We start from the raw sequence: 19,106 nt of genomic DNA, 5'->3' as shown, positions 1-19,106 counted from the left end.
CAAGAGCTGAAGGTGGGGTTTCCTAAGGTATTTACTGCTGGTGTTGAAATCTCTTGACTGGGTTTGCACTGAATTGGCCTGTTTTAATCTCCAGGACATGCGCAGCAGCAAGCAGTCTCTGCCCCAGCCTCTGCAGCGACACCACCAGCCAGCAAGCCCCAACCGCAGAATGGGAGCTTGGGAGTGGGTAAGATGTGACGTAAGAGTATTGCAGTTATGGGTCAAGATTGGAATAATGTTTGAAATTTACTGAGACTGATCAGTTTCAAAATTCTCTTCATGAGTCAGGCAGAGTAGCCTAGGCCAGCCCTTGGGAGGTAGAGGCTGGGGAATTGGAAGTTTAAGGTCATCCATCATCCACTACATGGCAGGTTCAAGGCCAGCTTGGATTACATGATACTATACTATATCAAAAAACAAAAATAAAACAAAAAAATTCCATTCATGGTAGAATTGCAAAGAGTAATTCCAATTACTGTAGAATATATTTTATGAAGGTAGTTAGTTAAAATACACTGTCCTGACCCAAAGATGTGCTCCTCTTACTTAATACTCTGTCTGGTAGTTGCTCGTTTTTACCTTACATTCTGTGCCTTTTGTGAATTTTTTTAAAATTTCCACCTTTTTCCACCTACCATGCACTTGTTACATTTGGCTTCTTTCTCCACGTTTCTCATTTGCCTTTATAGCTCGAGTAGCACTTTTCTCATCCCTCCTTAGACAGAGCACTCCTTTGGCATGGAGACCCACCTGCCTCCACAGTGCCAGCCAGGGTTATTGGCCGTGGCTCCTATGTTTTCATCTCTTTCCTTTTTTAACTTACTGGTTCTTTGTGAATTTCACATCATGCACCGCTCCCACTCATCTCCCTTGTACCTGCCCTCCACCCTTGCAACCTCTGCTAAAAGAAAAAAATGTGACTATGCAAGCTGTAGCATGTGACAGTGTATCCCAGAGTGCACCCTTTCGTCCACACGTCTTCACTCACAAATGTTCACTGCAGTGAAGTCGTTGGTCTGGTTTGAGGTCTCTGGCTTCTGCTACACTATCAATACTGAACCCTCACTGGGACTCCTCAGATAGCCTGTTGTCCTGTATCATGGAGAGCCTATAGTTTTGAATATGTAAGACACTCCCCTTCACATGCTCTAGTGGTTCATTGATAGGGTAGATGTTGGGGTGGACCAACTCAAAGCCCTGAATTTGGGCCTGGGTTGTAACTGAGTTGGCACGGTCAGCACCCAGGCCCCCAGAACAAGCACTCAATGCCATGGCTAGCTTATCCAATGCTGGATCCAGCAAAGGTCAGACAGGTCCTGGGCCAGTGCCCCTGGGCCGGCTGACCCATGCTCGTGCATGCCATCAGGGACAGCTCTACTGTGCTGCCCAGGGGCTCAAGGTTGCAGGGCTTGAACTCAAATATCTGCCTTATTTTGACTCCTGAGTGTTGGGGCTAAAGGTGTGTGCCACCATGCTTGACTATATTTAAAAAAATAATCTTAAAGAGCCAAGCATAGTAGTACTTACCTTTAGCCCAGCACTTGAGCCAGCCACGGCTACCTAGTGGAAAGATGAGGTGACTTAGTAGTTAGGAGCATACACTGCTTTTGTAAAGGACCTGAGTTTGATTCCCAGCGTCCATGCCAGGTGGCTCACAGCCACCAGCTCCAGAGGATCTTAGAACCTCTGAGGCAGCCACACACATGGCATACACTCACAGACACACGAGTGAAAAGTAAAATCGTTTTGAACGACATTTTGGTATAAAGGTGGTAAATTTGAAGTCAGAACTTGGTGAATTGCAAGCTGAAGCTCCATAGTAAACCGTGTGCCCGTAAAGGACCTCACTTGCCGATAGGCTTTGCTTTGTGCTCTCGGCCTGTGGAGAGCGGCTGTGTGGAGAGCGGCTGTGTGGAGAACAGCCGTGTAGCTTGGACCAAAGGAAGTGAGGGGGTTGCAGTACTAGGCTCCCACCCTGTTTGACCAAAAACTGTTCTTCGTCTCTGACCCCAGCTGAACCCCCCTATAGATTCCATCCTAGTGGCTCCTTCCCTGTGACAGGGTTGAGATGACACTGCTATAAGTGTCCTTCATGGCTCCTCAGCTCCCAGCCTTCCTGTGGCATGTTCACAGTGAGAATTAACTCTAAACTTATGAGAGTTAAATAAAAAATGGTTGTCCAGCAGGGCAGATGGCTTGGTGAATATAAAATTGGCTATACAGCTATGGGGCTCTGCGTTCAAATCCTGAGAGCCCACGTAAAGCCAGATGCAGTAGAGCAGCTCTAATGACTGTGCCCTTAGGAGGTCAGAGGTGGAGACAGGGCAGTCCTTGGGCGCTTGTGCCCACTAACCTGGCAAGTGTGGTGGAAAGACAACAAAGGGAGCCTGTCTCACAAAAGGTGGCCTTTTGAGATTATCATCTGACCTCCAGATGCGTGCCATGGCGCGTGCACCTGCGCTTAGAAATAAAAGGAAATGACTGTCCTTTTTCTCTTGTGTTATATAGGTTCCACTGTAGCTAAGGCATACGGGGCCTCAAAGCCGTTTGGAAAGCCTGCTGGAACTGGCCTGCTGCAGCCTACAAGTGGGACACAGTCCAAAGTGGTACCCATCGCCAGCCTCACCCCTTACCAATCCAAGTGAGTTATTGCACTGGACGAGTGTGGGACTCGGTACAAATGGTCTAGGAAGTTACTGTGTGCTCATGTGTGACTTACGTGTAAACTCGGGTCACCACCGCATAGGGTGTGTTTCTTAATTTTCTAAGAAGAATACAAATTATGACAGCCTTTAATATTTTTATCCAGAAGACTGACAAAAATGGCGTCCTACTGTAGCCTGTAGAGGTTTCACTGGTTTTTAAAATTTAGAGGTTAAAATTATTTACTGCTTAAAAAGTTATTTGGTAGGCTTAAGAATAAAAAGGGATGTGTGTGCGTGCATTTCATCTCATATAAATAGATGACTTTTAGTCCAAAACTTGTTACCATGGTTTAATTTGGCTAAGATAATCTGTCCTATTTGTATTAACCACATTAATATGCCATAGACATGGATTTCTTTGATATTACTTTTTTCCATTAAAAATTAATTAAAACAGTGAACATTAGTGGGCTTTTTTTTTTTTTCTGTAGAATTCTTTAAGCTATGATCTTACTTATCCTGCAATACTTGGTAGAATAGAGGAGATAATCTCCCCTGTAAAATTCTAAGTAAGGAAACCAGTGTCCCCAAGTTTTGTTCTCAGGGTAGGCACTAGGCCAAGGTTTTGGGTCTGGGGACTCCACTTTTGGTAGCCTCTCAACAGTCATACCATTTTGGGGTGCTTCCTTTTGGTGGCCCATGGGTACCATGCTTTGTAGCCCTGTGTTTATATTTGGGATGCACTAGAAATGTGGCAGACATTGATAGTGATTGTGTCAGCTCCTGTAATTGGAAATAGTAGCAAAATATAATTGCTGGTATAACTGCATTTTTTCCCTTGGAACCTTTCATTAAAGGGGTATTGTTGCCTTGGTGATGTTTTTTGAGGAAGGGAGAGGGCTTATAAATTTAGTTATTTGACAGGAGAATGAGTTAGTGTTAAACTACCTGGTATATTTTACTGTTTGCTTATTCTGTAAACTGTCAAACCTGTATGTCACCTTGGGGTTTTAATTAGCTGGATTAAAATGCAGCGAGCATTGACAGACTGCAGAAGAGAAGAAAGGCCACAGGAAGAGGATTTCCTGCTCACCTTCATTCCACATGAGAGAGACTCCAAACACTAATGTTAGCTGTTTGGTTTTTAGGTGGACGATTTGTGCCCGTGTCACCAACAAAAGTCAGATCCGTACCTGGAGCAATTCCCGTGGGGAAGGAAAGCTCTTCTCTATAGAACTTGTGGATGAAAGTGTGAGTATGTGCCATTCCTCCGTTCGGGAGCTGCTGGCCTCCTTGACTTGGGGCTCAGAAAGAAACATGGTGGTCATCGTGGCTTTCCTTCTGTTGGAGACCTTTGATGCTCTCTGGGACACAGGGCTAGATGTCAGATAAAATGCTCCCACAGGAGAGCATCTGTAACAATAGAAGACATCAGTATACTGTAGATAGTCTCTGTCTGGAGAGACTGCAGTCTAATTACATTGCTGGGGGCACAGTCGAAGCCCTGGGGTGATACCTGCAGAGCAGGGCGTTTGCCTCCAGCAGAAGCAGGCGGCAGCTATGCAGCTTTAACTAGTCTGCGATGGCTTCTGCCGGTTTATACTCACTGTGCTTTACTTAAAGCAAATGCAGGGCCCAGAGAGATGACTCAGCAGTTAAGAGTACTGGCTGCAGGGTTGGGGATTTAGCTCAGTGGTAGAGTGCTTGGCGCAAGGCCCTGGGTCCGGTCCCCAGCTCCAAAAAAAAAGAGTACTGGCTGCTCTTTGAGAGAACCTAGGTTCAATTCTCAGTACCAACACAGTAGCTCATAACCATCTGTGACTTAAGTTTCAGTGATCCAGCTCCTCTCCTGGTCTCCCTCAGGCACCAGGCACTCAAGTGATGCATATATGTGTGTGTGTGTGCGTGCGTGTGTGTGTGTGTGTGTATATATATATATGCAGGCAAAGACCCCAGGCATAAAAGAAACAGTGACGCCAGTGAGGTCAAAGCTTTGGAGCTTCTTCCTCCTCTTCTCCTTCCTCCTCCTCTTCCTCTTCCTCTTCTCCCCCCTCTTCTTCCTCCTCCTCCCCCTCCTTCTCCCCTCCTCTTCCTCCTCTTCCTCTTCTTCCTCTTCCTCTGCCTGTTATGCTGTGGCATGGCAGACACCAGTATCAGACACTAATTTCCTGCAGCTTGTCTGGGTAAGATTTTAGCCATTTAGTTAAGTTTCTTATCCATCTGTAACATATTGCCTGACAGAAAAGTAACAGTGAAATCAGCTTGAAAGCATGACTTGTTGGAACATTTTTGGCACCAGCTCCTGACTGTGAAGTAAGCCGTCACTTAGGTTGCAGGCGTGAGGAAGACTGCTGAATCATTGGAGTTCAGCCCGCCTTCCTGTGGGCTTCCAGCCCGTCACTCAGGATCCAGAACCTTATGTTTTCATTATCGGAATATCAAACTATTTCTTCCAAAAATGTTTTGATAAAATGTAAATTATTTTAGTGTGTGTGCACACACGCATGTGCAAAGGCTGGAGAACAGCTTGGTGGGGTGATTGCCTTCTACATTCACGTGGGCTCCAAGGACTGAACTAGGGTGGCCAGATTTGCACAGTAAGCACCTTATCTACCAAACTATCTTACAAGCTTCCTTACTGTATGTTTTAACATGGATGGTTAAGTCGTAACCATAGGGATGGATGGAGATACATACATACATACATACATACATACATACATACATACATATATATATATATATATATATATATATATATATATATCAGGTATCTGAAGTAGCTGAGCCTCTCTTGTTTTACCAGAGCTGATGGCTTCAAAGTGTTAACTGCGTGTGGGTTTCTGGGATGTGTGCAGCCCTGGGAGGGTCTCTTGATACTTGGGCTGTTGCTCCAAAGATGCTAATTGTCAAAATGGCCTGCTCTCGCTGTTCAGAGCGAGGGCCAAGCAATGCAGTTGTGATGTGCTCTCCCTTGCTTTTGCAGGGTGAAATCAGAGCTACGGCTTTCAATGAGCAGGTGGACAAGTTCTTTCCCCTTATTGAAGTGAACAAGGTAAGACAGTGTGGAGTCTGAGCTGACAAGCTGAACAGTGAGGGCCATGAGCACAGTCGGAAAGCTGCATCGTGGGGACGGGTTTGATGGCTGACTAGCGTCCCTGACTTGGCCTCTCTTGCAGGTGTATTACTTCTCCAAGGGCACTCTGAAAATCGCTAACAAACAGTTCTCAGCTGTTAAAAATGACTATGAGATGACCTTCAATAATGAGACGTCTGTCCTTCCCTGCGAAGATGGCCATCACTTACCCACAGTTCAGTTTGACTTCACAGGGATCGGTGACCTAGAGAGCAAGTCTAAAGACTCACTTGTAGGTGCGTCCAGGGGTGAGGGTAGAGAGAGGTGATTTTGTCTCCAGTGTTTGGGGTGATCGCAACTAGCGTGCTTGCCTTTCATCCCTTGGCCATGTTTTAAGAGGATCCTTGATGAGAGCTGTTACAAAGTGTTCTTTGTTTCAGACATAATTGGAATCTGCAAGAGCTATGAAGATGCGACTAAAATCACAGTGAAGTCTAACAACAGAGAAGTTGCTAAGAGAAATATCTGTTTGATGGACATGTCAGGGAAAGTGGTGACTGCGACGCTGTGGGGAGAAGACGTGAGTCCTTGCACTGAGCAGAACCCTGGGGTGGGGTTCTCGTCTTCCTGAGCTGTGGGACTTTAGCTCAGAGAGTAGTGCTGTCCAGCAAGCATTTGAAGTCCTCCACTTGTATGAGATGATTGCAGCTTCCCATAGTGCAGTGCTCCTTACTCTGGCTCACTCAGGAATATAGAGACAGATTAGCTTCCCTCAAAGTCTAAGCAGATTCTTGAGTCTGAGTCTGTCTGTATTCACCCTGTATTCGTTGACTGTTCTCCATAAAACCATCCGGTACATTGTTCTTGCCGATGATGTTTGTGTTTGCTTTGCAGGCTGACAAGTTTGACGGTTCTAGGCAGCCTGTGATGGCCATCAAAGGAGCCCGAGTGTCCGACTTTGGTGGGCGGAGCCTCTCTGTCCTATCATCTAGCACTGTCCTTGTGAATCCTGACATCCCAGAGGCCTATAAGCTCCGTGGATGGTAGGTTTTTGGAACTCAGCTAAGGGGTTATTTGTGTTCAGGCTTTGGTGAGAGCTAGATAGTGTCAGCATGTGGGCTTCTGCCAAGCTATTTTTGCCAAGCCTTTGCTATTGAGTGAAGTGGTTCCTATATTTCTTGGAGGCATTATGTCTTCGGAGATGGTGGCCTGAAAGCCCTCTTACACCGACAAGCCCACGATCCCCTGATGAACCTAGAGAGTCAGAGAAAGCAATTAGAACTTAAGTGCTGCGTGCTGACCTTGATCCCACCAGGTAGACAAGGTTTTAACAGCTGCGTGCTGGAGAGCAGTGCTGAGAGCATCTCCGGTTTGCGCTGTGGGCAGCTGATGTGGGGGTAGAATGTACCGTCTTACTCTGGTGAGGCTCTGGAGCTGGTCACATCTTCTGTTGTGCAGTCACTGACTCGGCTGTTGCACAGTGAGAACAATGGGCTCTTTGTTGCCTTTACATTGTTAGTCCCAAGGCACTCAAGGGATGAGGAGAGCTTGTTAGAATCTCCACACCATACCGAGCTTTTTAAGGCATTAAACTCTGCCTTGGAAGAGCACTCCATCCTCAGAGTGTCGTGTGGGAGGATCGAGGTGGTGAAAGTAATTTACCTAACCCGAGCTTAAGGAAACTGAATAGCTGTAGTCACAGGGTGGACATGTATGGTTTCCAGCTGTGCCTTAGAGTTTAGGGGACTCGAGAAAAAGAGCTCATATTTCATACTCCTCGTTTTTGTTTTGAGTCTGATATAAACCAATAACAATAATTAATACTTAGAGCGTCTGGGGTGTCTGTCACATGTCATGCTCAGTGGTGTCGGTCCGTCTGTGTAACTGCTGATAGCTAGCATTGCATCGTATGACAATTCCCTAGGATGACCAGAGACAACCATGGTATTGGTCTGGTTCGTTGGTTGGTTTCCCTCCCAGGCTCTGAGCACAACTCCAGGTTAATTGTGTGCCCGCATTAAGGAGTTAATATTTCACTGTCAGTAACTGTGATCACAGAAAACACAAACAGGCATGTCTGTCCCCTGAACAGAATACCGTCATTGATCTACGAGTTCAGTGCACACACCCCACCCAGACAAGGATTGGAGATGTTTAGATCCTGGCACTGACAGAGCGGATTTTTACTGTAAGAGCGGCTGCCTGTCTCCTGGCTCTGTTGACTCCTTATGAGCTGTCTTTGGTGGCAAATGCCTGTGTGAAGTTTTTGAAGCCTTAAACTTGTGTGGCTAGTTGTGGTGAAACAGATTTATGGACCTTGTCCTCTGGTGGATGTGGCTGCTTACCTGACAGAATGAGAAGGTGATTGTGGCCTAGGGCAGCAGCCACTCTGTTGGGTAGTCTCTTTTTAGGGAGTCAGTCCTGTGGGGGGAGCTTTAATTACCTACCACTCATATAGTTGATGGCGTCTTTAATCTCAGGCACACTGTTCTCTGCCACTACCCTGTCCTTGCTACCTTCTCCCTGGCCTCGTTTCCTTCAGATTAGCCAATAGATGGTCAAGAAGTATAATCAATTTTAATAATAATTTCATATAAATGAATTTAACCTTGATATTTCCATAAACAAATCCTCGCTGAGAATGCAGATCTCTAACACAGCAGATAATGCCTTCTGATGAAGTACATTGAATTCTATAACTGATTAGGCTTAAAAGATTTTCTCCCATGAAAACATTTTTGGCAGACTCATTAAACAAAAATGTCCCTTTTCATCTGATGCATTTTGGTGATTGGGGTGAAGGCTCGAAGTCTGGGGGACTGCCAGTGTTGCCTGCTGTTGCCGACTTTGTTCATGGCTGTCAGTTTGGAGCAGGGGTCTGTGGTACTTTGGCATTTCGTTTCTTTAGTGGACTGGGTGTGCTGGGACCCAGGTGAGAGCTGAGGGACAGAGCTTGTAGCTGGTGTATTCAAACAACACATTTGAGAAGGATGTAAAGTTCCTATCAGCAATATCTTTTTTCTCCCTAGGTTTGACTCAGAAGGACAAGCCTTAGATGGAGTTTCCATCTCTGATCTCAGGAGTGGAGGGACCGGAGGGAGCAACACCAACTGGAAAACTTTGTATGAAGCTAAATCCGAGAACCTGGGCCAGGGCGACAAGGTACCTCACACCCTTACTCCACAGAGGCCTAGAAAACGCCAGGGCTGAGCTTTATACCCATTGTCTGGTGCTGGTTCAGGGCTGTGCTCTTACTGGGACCCCAGAGGCCCGCTCCAGAGCACCATGTTACTGCTCTTCAGTCATGGCCGGTGTAGAGACCATGCGTGCCGGGGGATGTATTGTAGCCGCTGGTGTGAGGCAGGACTGGTGTGGAGAGCTCTTGGATACTGAGGAGGTGGTGATAACCAGGCTTTGCAGGATAGTGTGTGCCGGCCTCAGGTCCATGTTGGATTTTGAACAGACCGTTCTCATGCTGCCGCCCTGCCATGGGCTGGCTCTGGTATTCCATTTCCGTTGCAGCTTCCATTTAAATGTGTTCTTAGTGATCCTCTTCCTACCTGGTCAAACCGCGTTCTCTTGGATGTTTGAATCATTTATTTCTATTGTACTCTGAATACCGCTTGCTGCTGCCCCGTTATTGCCATAGTGTACAATATAGGTTTTCTTCCTCACTGTCTCATTTCACTGTGCGCCCGATCCATCACTGTCATCCACAGCAACTTATAATGCTATTACAGGACATCCTGAGAATTAAACGTCGGCTAGATTCCTGTTTTCTTCTCACCTAGTTGCTCTCTTAAACTAAAGACAGCCAGTAGACAGCCAGGACCAGGAATACAGAATACCTGTCTGCTCTCAGACTTGGGAGCAGGCTGAGTCTGAGTCTAACCGGGAAATGCAGAGAAGCTCTTTAGGCACTCTCCTAAAATTTATTTCTCTACAGTTTTCTCTTTAAAACTGTAGGATAAGGCATGAGTGTTTCACCTCGGTGTATAGAAATCAAACTCGCCCTTGTGGGTCCCAAGGACCAACCTCAAGTCCATCCAGCTTGACAGCCAGCACCTTCGCTTAAGCCGGCAGAGTGGCCTGAGGCCCTGCATGTGAGCTTAAATGAGTGGCAGGTGCCCAAGGATGTCAGGAGGAGGACATCAGATCCCCTGGAACTGGAGTTATAGATGTTTGTGAGCCACCATGTAGGTGCTGGGAAGTTGATCTTGTGTCTCTGCATAAGCAGCCAATGCTCTTACCCTCTAATTCATCTCTCCATCCCCACCCCTAAGCCTTCTTATGTATTCAGTTCTGTCGAGCTGAGGGTTAAAACCAACAGCTCGTGCATGCTAAGCAAACTCTTCCACTGAGCTACACCCACAGCCCTAAAGCTGTCTAAACTGGTTTCTAACATAGTCTCTTTAAATGGCCATAATTGGTTTTGCTCCTCTGGAAGAACCAGTGTAAGCCAGGCATAGTGGCAAATGCCTTTAATCCCAACACTTTGGGAGGCAGTGGGTCTCCGAGTTTGATATCAGCTCAGTCTGTATAGAGAGCTCTACCGACAGCCAGGGCTACACAGTGGGAACCTGGCCGTGGGCTGGGGGAGTGGGTAGCCTATCTCTGAATTCAGGATCTACCTGCATTTTGCAGTTTACTTGCCATGACTGAGTATAAACAAAAACAAGAGCTTCTGTGAAAGGTTCATCGAAAAGCAGGTATCTCCCCTGCCGTGACTTAGTTCCTTGCTGGTTACTTACCAGGGATTTTCCATTTAGAAGGTCTTAGTCATGGGTATGTTTGCATTCTCTCAAACTTACTTAGTTCAGGCGCTGTCAGGGCTGTGACTCGCTGTCTGTCACCACCAGTAAGAGTTTGCTGGTTCACCTTCTGTCTTCATGTTGTCTTCGGGTTGTCCTGACCCACAGCAGCTGGTTGAGGAGTGGCAGTAGAGACTGACTGAAGGGCTCGTTGGGCCTAAAGGGTTTTCTGGCTGGTCTGGGGAAAGGCTTACCGATCCCTCAGGATAAGGGTAGAAATCCCTGTGTAAGGAATGATGTGCTTGGCCAGCAAGGTGACTCAGTGTAAAGTGCCTGCCCCTGAGCCTGACAGCCTGAGTTCGCTCTCCCGCACTCACCTGGTGAAGGGAGATCACCAAGTTGTCCTCTGGTCTGCTGGCCCTCACACACATGCTATGGTATATATGAATACATGCAAAACCACTATATACACATTGAATAAATGTAATTTTGAAAAATAATTTTTAAATATTCTGTGTCAAGATAACTCAGCTGTTAAAGGCACTTTTTCTGCTATCTTGGAAACCTGAGTTCCCTGAAACCCACAGTGGAAGAAGAGAACTGACTCCTGAAAGTTGTCCTCTGACCTGTGCACACATGCATACTTGCATTCATATACTTGTGGACATCATATACACGGATACATGTATGTAATAACTGTAAAAAGAATTAAGTGGCCAGGTGTTATGGCTAAGCACTCTAGAGACAGAGGCAGACTGACCTCTCTGAGTTCAAGGCTAGCTAGTGAGCTGCCGTCTCCAACAAGGGGAAATGCTGTGCCTGACTGCTGGTTTGTAACCTCTGTGGGTTTGCGTGTAGCACGTGTGATTTCTGAAACCACAGCGTTAGCGACTCTGTAATCGCTCGGTGAGTATGGGACTAGAATATGCACACACTCACCACTAGAAGGAGGAGCGGCTCTGAGTCACTTGTTCCAGACCTGTGTAGCCCGCTGATGCCGGCTCCCTTTTCTCCTGCAGGCGGACTATTTCAGCACTGTGGCAACAGTGGTGTTTCTTCGCAAAGAGAACTGTATGTACCAGGCCTGCCCGACCCAGGACTGCAATAAGAAAGTGATTGACCAGCAGAATGGGTTGTACCGCTGTGAGAAGTGCGACCGGGAATTTCCCAATTTCAAATACCGCATGATCTTATCGGTGAGTAGAGTGGATCATGAGAAGCCTTATGGTGTTCATGGACTGACTGTCATAGGCATGACACTGGAGGGTGTGGTTGGTGGTGAGGAAGTCACAGATGAATTTGGACTGGACAAATTGTAAATAAGGAAGGCTTTGCCCTGCTGGACAACACTGTCTCAAAAACTAAAAGATGTCAAGCGTGGTGAAGGAGGGGAGAGAACAAATCAGTAAAATAAAAAGAAAGGAACCCATTATTACCATGGAGGCTCATTTAAAAACTTGCAGTGTGAAGCCTTTTGCATTAAGAAGGAACCGCTCTAACTGGTGCTTCTATGTCTGTGGGAGTTGAGTTGGCCTAGCTCCTGAGGTCTAAACTCACATCTCCAACAGACTGAGCTAGACCACATTTTAAACTTCTTCCTATGGCATAAGACTGGCATAGCATTACCTGCACTTAACAATGCTAGCCCAGCATAGCCTCCCAAGTGTGCTCAGAGCATTCCATAGCCTACGCTTGGTCAGAAGCACCTGACACACAGCCCGCTTTATGATAAAAGTATCGAGTAGCCCCTGTGATGTATTGGATACTGTACTAAAAGTGAACCTTCTCATATGAGGGGACTGTTAACCAAAGCACAGAGATGGGCCTGTGTATGATGCAACACCTTTTCTCCTTGGAATTACTTTAAGTGGGAAAAGATAATCCCCCCTCCTTGTTGTGTCTTCCTTTTGTTATTTACTCGCTGAAATAATAGAGCTGTGGTCTTTTTAGGTAAATATTGCAGATTTTCAGGAGAATCAGTGGGTGACGTGTTTCCAGGAGTCCGCGGAGGCCATTCTTGGACAGAACACTGTGTACCTTGGGGAACTCAAAGAGAAGGTTGGCTGCGTGTTTGTCAGCATGGTGATGTGCTTGCCTGGTGCCACTGAGCTGTTGCATGCTTGCTTTGGGTGTGGTGTCTGCGCTCTCACTGCACTGAGTGAGAACTTAACCTGTGTCCTCTGTGTGTGTCCTGTGAGGTGATGGCCTTGGGGACCGTAGAGCACATTGCACAGAAGCACCAGCCGCCATCGATGTCTCTCATGCATCAGAGCTGGTGCGCTTTCTTCCAGTCACTCTGGAGCTACAAGGTGTTTGAAATGGCTTGGGGTGGGTGTGCTCAGCCTAATAAACACCTTTTCAGAAAGTGGAGTCAAACCTTGGAGTAAATAAGATGTATAAGTGCACATCCAGGCACTGGTTTCCGGTTCTCAGGTGAAGGTCACAGGAAGAACTTTGGTTTAAGGGGAAGGCTTCATTTTATCTGCTGCAGTGATGGTTCCTGCCTGTTGTCCTGGCACTTGGGCTGAGGCAGGAGGATGACTCAAACCTCCAGGCCAGGCTAGTGTACAGAGTGAGTTCAAAGCCTGGACTGCATAGCAAGACCCTGTCTCAAAACTACATAGGTAGTGAACAGATGAGTTGGGACCCTTGAGGCAGCTCAGTGAGGGAAGCCCTTGGCAAGCAAGTCTAACCACACGAGTTCATCCCTGGGACCCTGGGACCCCTGGGACATGGAAGGAGAGGACCCACTTCGTGAAGTTGTCCTCTGACCTCCATGTGTGAGCCTGGCGTGCACACCACACAATCAAAACAAACAGTTAAAAAATAACTGATTTCACCTTTACTGCATTTGCCTTCTTATGTGTTAGATTTATTTAATGCAGAGTAAGGATTATGCCGACCATAAGAAAGATACTTGCTGAGTTTAAAGAAAAAAGACTAGTTAGTAAAGCCGTGTTTTCTGGGCCGTGGGAATTTGTATCTATATATACAGTGCCCCTTCTCCTGTTTCCTCCACATTGGTTGGGGGCTTGTAAAGGCCATAAAAGAAGGTTTTGCCATTTGTTTTGCGTGCTTTCCTTCCTCTTTCTGCCCTCTGTTCTGTTTGGTTCTGCCCTCCCCTCCTATTTTAGATCATCCACGGGTCTGAGAAAATAGTCCCGAGAAGTCCTTTCTCAGAGATAACTGGGATTGACTGTTAAAGAGCAGCCTACCTTTTATCTGTTTTGCTGGCCCTCTATTTTCATATCAGATTCTCAGGCTTGGGCAGCCGTACAGGGTTTTTTATGTTGGCTGTTCTTGGTTCTGGTGAATGAGGACGCACAGGACTTCCCTCAGGAACCATGCTGTTCTGGGGGCAGCGTGCGACCCTGCCTCCCTGATCCCAAAAAGTAGAGGTATCTGGTTTATGTTTTAAGATTTAACATATTATTTTGTTTATATGTTAAAAGTCCAAAGAATGACTTTTCTCAAATGACAGAAGTCTACGATGAAGCTGTTTCCATACCCGTGTGATCTGCATGGTACTTAGCTTATATGAACTGTTAGTTTTATGTAAAATTGAACTTCATACTTTTTTGGTGTGGGTTTTTTTTTTGTTTGTTTGTTTGTTTGTTTGTTTGTTTGCTTGGTTTAGTTTGGTTTGGTTTTTGCCTCAGCAGTCTGAGGCAGGAGAAAGCCAAGTTAAAGGCCAACCTGCAACTTAGTGAACATGGTACAGGAGGGCCGAGGTCCCAGTGGTATCACCCCACACACCTCCAAAGAAAAATCCAACCTTAAAAAAGAATTACATCTCTGTGAGTTAGAGGCCAGCCTGGTCTACAGAGTTAGTTCCAGGATAGCCAGGGCTAACACAGAGAAACCCTGTCTCAAAAAGCAAAATCCACTAGCATTTAAGGATTGGAAAGAGGAAGGCATTTGTAGCCTTAAGTATATGATAATGTGAACATTTTTGTTTTGAGGCAGGGGTCTCATGCTGTAGCCCAAGACCAGCCTGTGTAGCTGAGGCTGGCTTCCCAGGCTGTAATCCTCTTGCTTTAGCCTCCAGAATACAGTTTTGCACCTATGCACCGTCAAGGCAGCTCTCCCCAGCCTCTTCCAATTATTTTACTTAGATTTTTTTGTTTGTTTTTAACTTTTTTGTTTTGTTTTGTTTTACTTTGAGACAAGTGTTTTTACTATGAAGACCTGGAGCTGACAAATCTCCTGTTTCCCCGTGCTGGAGTTAGAGACTTGCCCCTCCAGGCCCAGCGACTACTTAATTATTTTTTAATTTCCGTGCGAGTGGTTTGCCTGCAGGTATATAGGACCACTTTCCTGCCTGGTGCCTGAGGAGGCCGGGAGATGCTGTCAGATCCCTGGAACTGGAGTTCCAGGTGGTTGTGAGCGACCAAGTTGGTACCAGGAAAGGGCCATCTTCCTTTGCAAGAGCAATATGTGCTTTTAACCTCTAAGCCATCTCTCCAGCCTCCCCCACCCATTTCCTAATTCACACTGGGGAGATATGCTGGGGCTCAGATATCTCCCCCCACAAGTATTCCAAATTGTAGAAATGTGTTCCTAAGAGTATTTAAAAATTTTAATTGGGATAAAAAGACACATAAAGGGGTTGGGATTTAGCTCAGTGTTAGAGCACTTGCCCTGGGTTCCATCCCCAGCTCCGAAAAAAAAGAAGAAAAAAGACACATAAAAAACCATTATAGGGGTTGGGGATTTGGCTCAGTGGTAGAGCGCTTGCCTAGCAACTGCAAGGCCCTGGGTTCGGTCCCCAGCTCCGGGGGGGAAAAAAAAAAAAGAAAACATTATGTAGGGGTTGGGGATTTGGCTCAGTGGTAGAGCGCTTGCCTAGCAACTGCAAGGCCCTGGGTTCGGTCCCCAGCTCCGGGGGGGGGGGGGGGGGGGGAGAAAACATTATGTAGGGGTTGGGGATTTGGCTCAGTGGTAGAGCGCTTGCCTAGCAACCGCAAGGCCCTGGGTTCAGTCCCCAGCTCCGGGGGGGGGGGGGGGGGGGGGAAGAAAACATTATGTAGGGGTTGGGGATTTGGCTCAGTGGTAGAGCGCTTGCCTAGCAACTGCAAGGCCCTGGGTTCGGTCCCCAGCTCCGGGGGAAAAAAAAAAAAAGAAAACATTATGTAGGGGTTGGGGATTTGGCTCAGTGGTAGAGCGCTTGCCTAGCAACTGCAAGGCCCTGGGTTCGGTCCCCAGCTCCGGGGGAAAAAAAAAAAGAAAACATTATCTAGGGGTTGGGGATTTGGCTCAGTGGTAGAGCGCTTGCCTAGGAAGTGCAAGGTCCTGGGTTCGGTCCCCAGCCCCGGGGGCGGGGTGGGGGGATGACACACATTATATGTGGGGATTTTTTAAACCATTTTTGGATGAATATACATATTGGCATTAGCCATATTCACGTCGTCAGGCCTCTGGCTCCACTTCCCATCTCTAAAATGTTTCCCCTTTCCTGTCATGGAGCTCTGCCCATTGAGCAGCAGTGCTCCGTTCGCTGGCACTGGCAGCCAGGGCTCTGCTTCTGTGGGTTTAGTATAGTCTGTTCTCCGTATCCACAAATTCAGCCAGCTGAGGGTCAGAAATGTTTGGGGAGTAGATTGCACATTATTGACCTGTGCAGATTATTTTTCCTCATGGCTGTTCACTGGCCAATCCCTGTGTGCTCGCCTGGTATTTATGTTTGGTATTAGAAATAATCTAGAGCTGACTCAGCATGCAGGAGGATGTGCATGCGTCTGTGTAAACAACCAGTTTACATAGCAAACTTGATTATCCTTGGAATTGGGTGTCCGCTGGCGGTGGGGTTCCCAGGTACAGCCCTGTTCATACTGAAAGGAAAATAGTACTCCTCTGTAAGGAGTTTCATTCTTTAATAAAGTTCTCCTTAAACAGTTTTGTGGGATAAAACAACACCTACAAATCAGTCAATCCTACGTGATTTCACCCCTCAGTCTCTTCAGCAGTCTAATGGGTGTTTTCCAGTAGTCCCCATGTGTTGTTTTTACAGAACGAGCAGGCGTTTGAAGAGGTTTTCCAGAATGCCAACTTCCGATCATTTACATTCAGAATCAGAGTCAAGCTGGAGACCTACAATGTAAGTAATAAATCAGGTCGCTGGGATAGAGGCTGTGATGGGACCTTGCTGTTTGTGCCCACAGCAGCACCTCAATGTTAGTGTCAGGGCTTACCTAAAGCTGTGAGGCCTGTGGCAGGTCCGCTCACTGCCTGCACTGGGGTGGTGTGGAAGCCGACTTGAAGGAGACCATCCAGCCTTCTCTATTACAGCCTTCAGAGATCTTCGTTGTCTGTTTTCTTTCAGAAAATGATGTGTGTGGACTCTCATTTCCCACAGTTTAGGTTCTAAAACTCAGAGTATTAAACAAACACCACATGCTGGTAAAAGAACTCTGACAAGTGTTTAAATTAGTCCTGACATCACAGAGCTGCATGGTCATGATCAACCCTGCTTTCGGGACGGTCTGTCCTGCCCCAGCTATCTGTCCTCTGTTGACCCTCATAGCACCTTCTGTGTTGGAGCTGCTGTTGCCCAATTTTTCCGATGGAGAGACAGAGGTGTACAGAGTGACTCTGAGCCTAAAGCCAGGAAGTAGCAGAGCCAAGAGGCCAACCCAGGAGGTCTGGCTCTAACCATACTTGTAAACATCAGTACATTTAGTAATTACTAAGCGCATGGCACCCAGCTAGACGTATGTGCCTCTAGGGATCGTGTTCTGCCTCAAAGACACTGTTGAGTTCCTGGAGACAAGCTGAGGAGGAGTTCTGCCAACTCTCCTGTAGCCACAAAGTTTGCACATTCTGAATTATCAGCTTAGTACCTGTGAATAGATACTTCGGTTGTTGTGTTAAATGAGCATTATTGTGATGGTGTCAGAAAGTCAGGTGGACTAAGGGAGATCGTAGGGTTTTCCTCTCTCCTGGTGTGGGCAGGTGAAGAACAGAGAGGCAGCCTTGCCCAGAGCTGGAGCAGAAGCCAGAGTCCCTGCTACCACAGATGCTTTTCTGGATGAAGGCGATCTTTTAGGGCAAGTTATCTGTCTGCTCTGGGCCCCCATTGCACCCATATAAAGACAGAGCCTACTCCAGGATGATTGCTAGGTCTGAGCATAGGGTGCCTAGGATGGGGAAAGGCTCTGTGGAAGGGGATCTGGCCTATCTCCAGGAATTCACAGCACTTTCTCTCTGGGAAGTTCTAAACTTCCCTTCTTCCTGCTGGACTATCTGAAGCCAAGAAGGTTATCTCCACTGCTCCACACCAGGCTCTGCCACTCACAAACAGCTTCTTTCTTTTCAAAGGATGAATCTCGAATTAAGGCCACTGTGATAGACGTGAAGCCCGTGGACTACAGAGACTATAGCAAAAGGCTGATCATGAACATCAGGAAGAACATTTGATGTGAGCAAGTACTGCTGGTGGATGGAGAGGAAAGAACGGAAATAGAATGGCTTCCTTCCCACCCCCACCCTATATGACAGCCCCACAATGACAATGAAGATCCTCAGGAGAGACTGGCAACCTGTCTGCACCCCTTTTGGGACTCCTTGATAGGCAAAAGGCAGCGAGCTTAGAGGGCTGTGTCTAGACCTTCATGAAGTGCCAGCTCTCGGCTGGCAGGTAGCGTAGCAGCAGTCCCTCCTGTCTCCAGCTTTGTCGGTCACGCAGGAATTATGTCACAGGTCACTGACCCCACTCTGGATAATGAGGTGAATTATATGACCTGAAGTTTGCTTTTCCAGTGGTGGCACCTTTTTGTCTTGGGTTCCTCCTGGAGGCAGTAAGAGCGGGGAAGAACCCAGGTGTTTAGAGGGTGTGTCTGCCTAGAATCAAAGGCTCCATTTTGCAGAGGTACCACATGCTTGTTAATGCTTGGAATGGCAGAAGGGTGGAATTATTAATCAAAGGCCTATCATTAATATCTGAATATCCTTCAGGGTCTAATGGGTTTAATAGACTGAGTCAGATGCATCTGATATTAATCAAAATTGTCTCTTCTGAGGATGGCTGATAAGCATTGACTTGCTGTCCCCTTGGGGAAAAGCAAACCCCAAATTGCATAATTTACCTCATTATCCACAGGGTGGGGTCGGTTACTGGTAATATAGTTCCTGTGTGAAGATAACAGGATCTTGGTAAATCCGGCAAAGCCAGAGACAGAGGAGGGACTGGGACATCCAGGCCACGGCAGAGCACTGCTGCGGTTTCCTCAGTTAATGTTCGGTTTGGTTACCAGATGGCCCTGGACCTTTATTAGAGCTCTGTTAAATAGAGAGAGTTTAAGAAAGACGCCCTTTGTTTCCCTTGCTTTATTTGAATAAACAGTGTATCTGTGATCCTACTTTCTTTGACTGTAAAGGGTTCTTGTAACTGGAAAGCAATTAATTAGCCTTCATAATAAATATTCACTAGGGAAAGATGTTAACTCATTACAAACTCAGAGATTAGACTGAGGCCTGGAGATCATTCATACTAATGTTTGTAACCCTAAAATGCATCTTTAAATGAAAACACAAAAGGAAAAGCCATCGAGCCCAGGAATGCTGACGCCCTAGCCCTCTGGGGTTGTACTGATGTTTACACGGCAGTCTAACACCAAGCCAGCTTTGAAACGTGGA

The 19,106-nt window shown here is 46.7% G+C and overlaps 1 protein-coding gene across 4 annotated transcripts in view; it reads left to right on the top strand.

Annotated features, from left to right (window-relative positions):
* Rpa1 (replication protein A1) overlaps positions 1-18,829 on the top strand; it is a 51,105-nt gene extending 32,276 nt beyond the window's left edge. For all 4 annotated transcript variants that reach the window (NM_001394069.1, XM_087570565.1, XM_087570564.1 and 1 more), the window contains 12 exon segments: positions 95-187; positions 2,509-2,641; positions 3,794-3,896; positions 5,632-5,700; positions 5,825-6,017; positions 6,162-6,301; positions 6,616-6,764; positions 8,751-8,883; positions 11,492-11,668; positions 12,423-12,530; positions 16,483-16,569; positions 17,790-18,829. In NM_001394069.1, coding sequence (NP_001380998.1) covers positions 95-187; positions 2,509-2,641; positions 3,794-3,896; positions 5,632-5,700; positions 5,825-6,017; positions 6,162-6,301; positions 6,616-6,764; positions 8,751-8,883; positions 11,492-11,668; positions 12,423-12,530; positions 16,483-16,569; positions 17,790-17,888 — 1,484 coding nt within the window. In that variant the 3' untranslated portion in view covers positions 17,889-18,829.
* The last annotated feature ends 277 nt before the right edge of the window (positions 18,830-19,106 follow it).

Source organism: Rattus norvegicus, chromosome 10 (genome assembly GCF_021556685.1).
Source record: "Rattus norvegicus strain SHRSP/BbbUtx chromosome 10, alternate assembly SHRSP_T2T, whole genome shotgun sequence".
Lineage (NCBI taxonomy): Eukaryota > Metazoa > Chordata > Mammalia > Rodentia > Muridae > Rattus > Rattus norvegicus.
The sequence above is the reverse complement of the archived record's forward strand: the minus strand, read 5'-3'. Positions and strand labels throughout refer to the sequence as shown.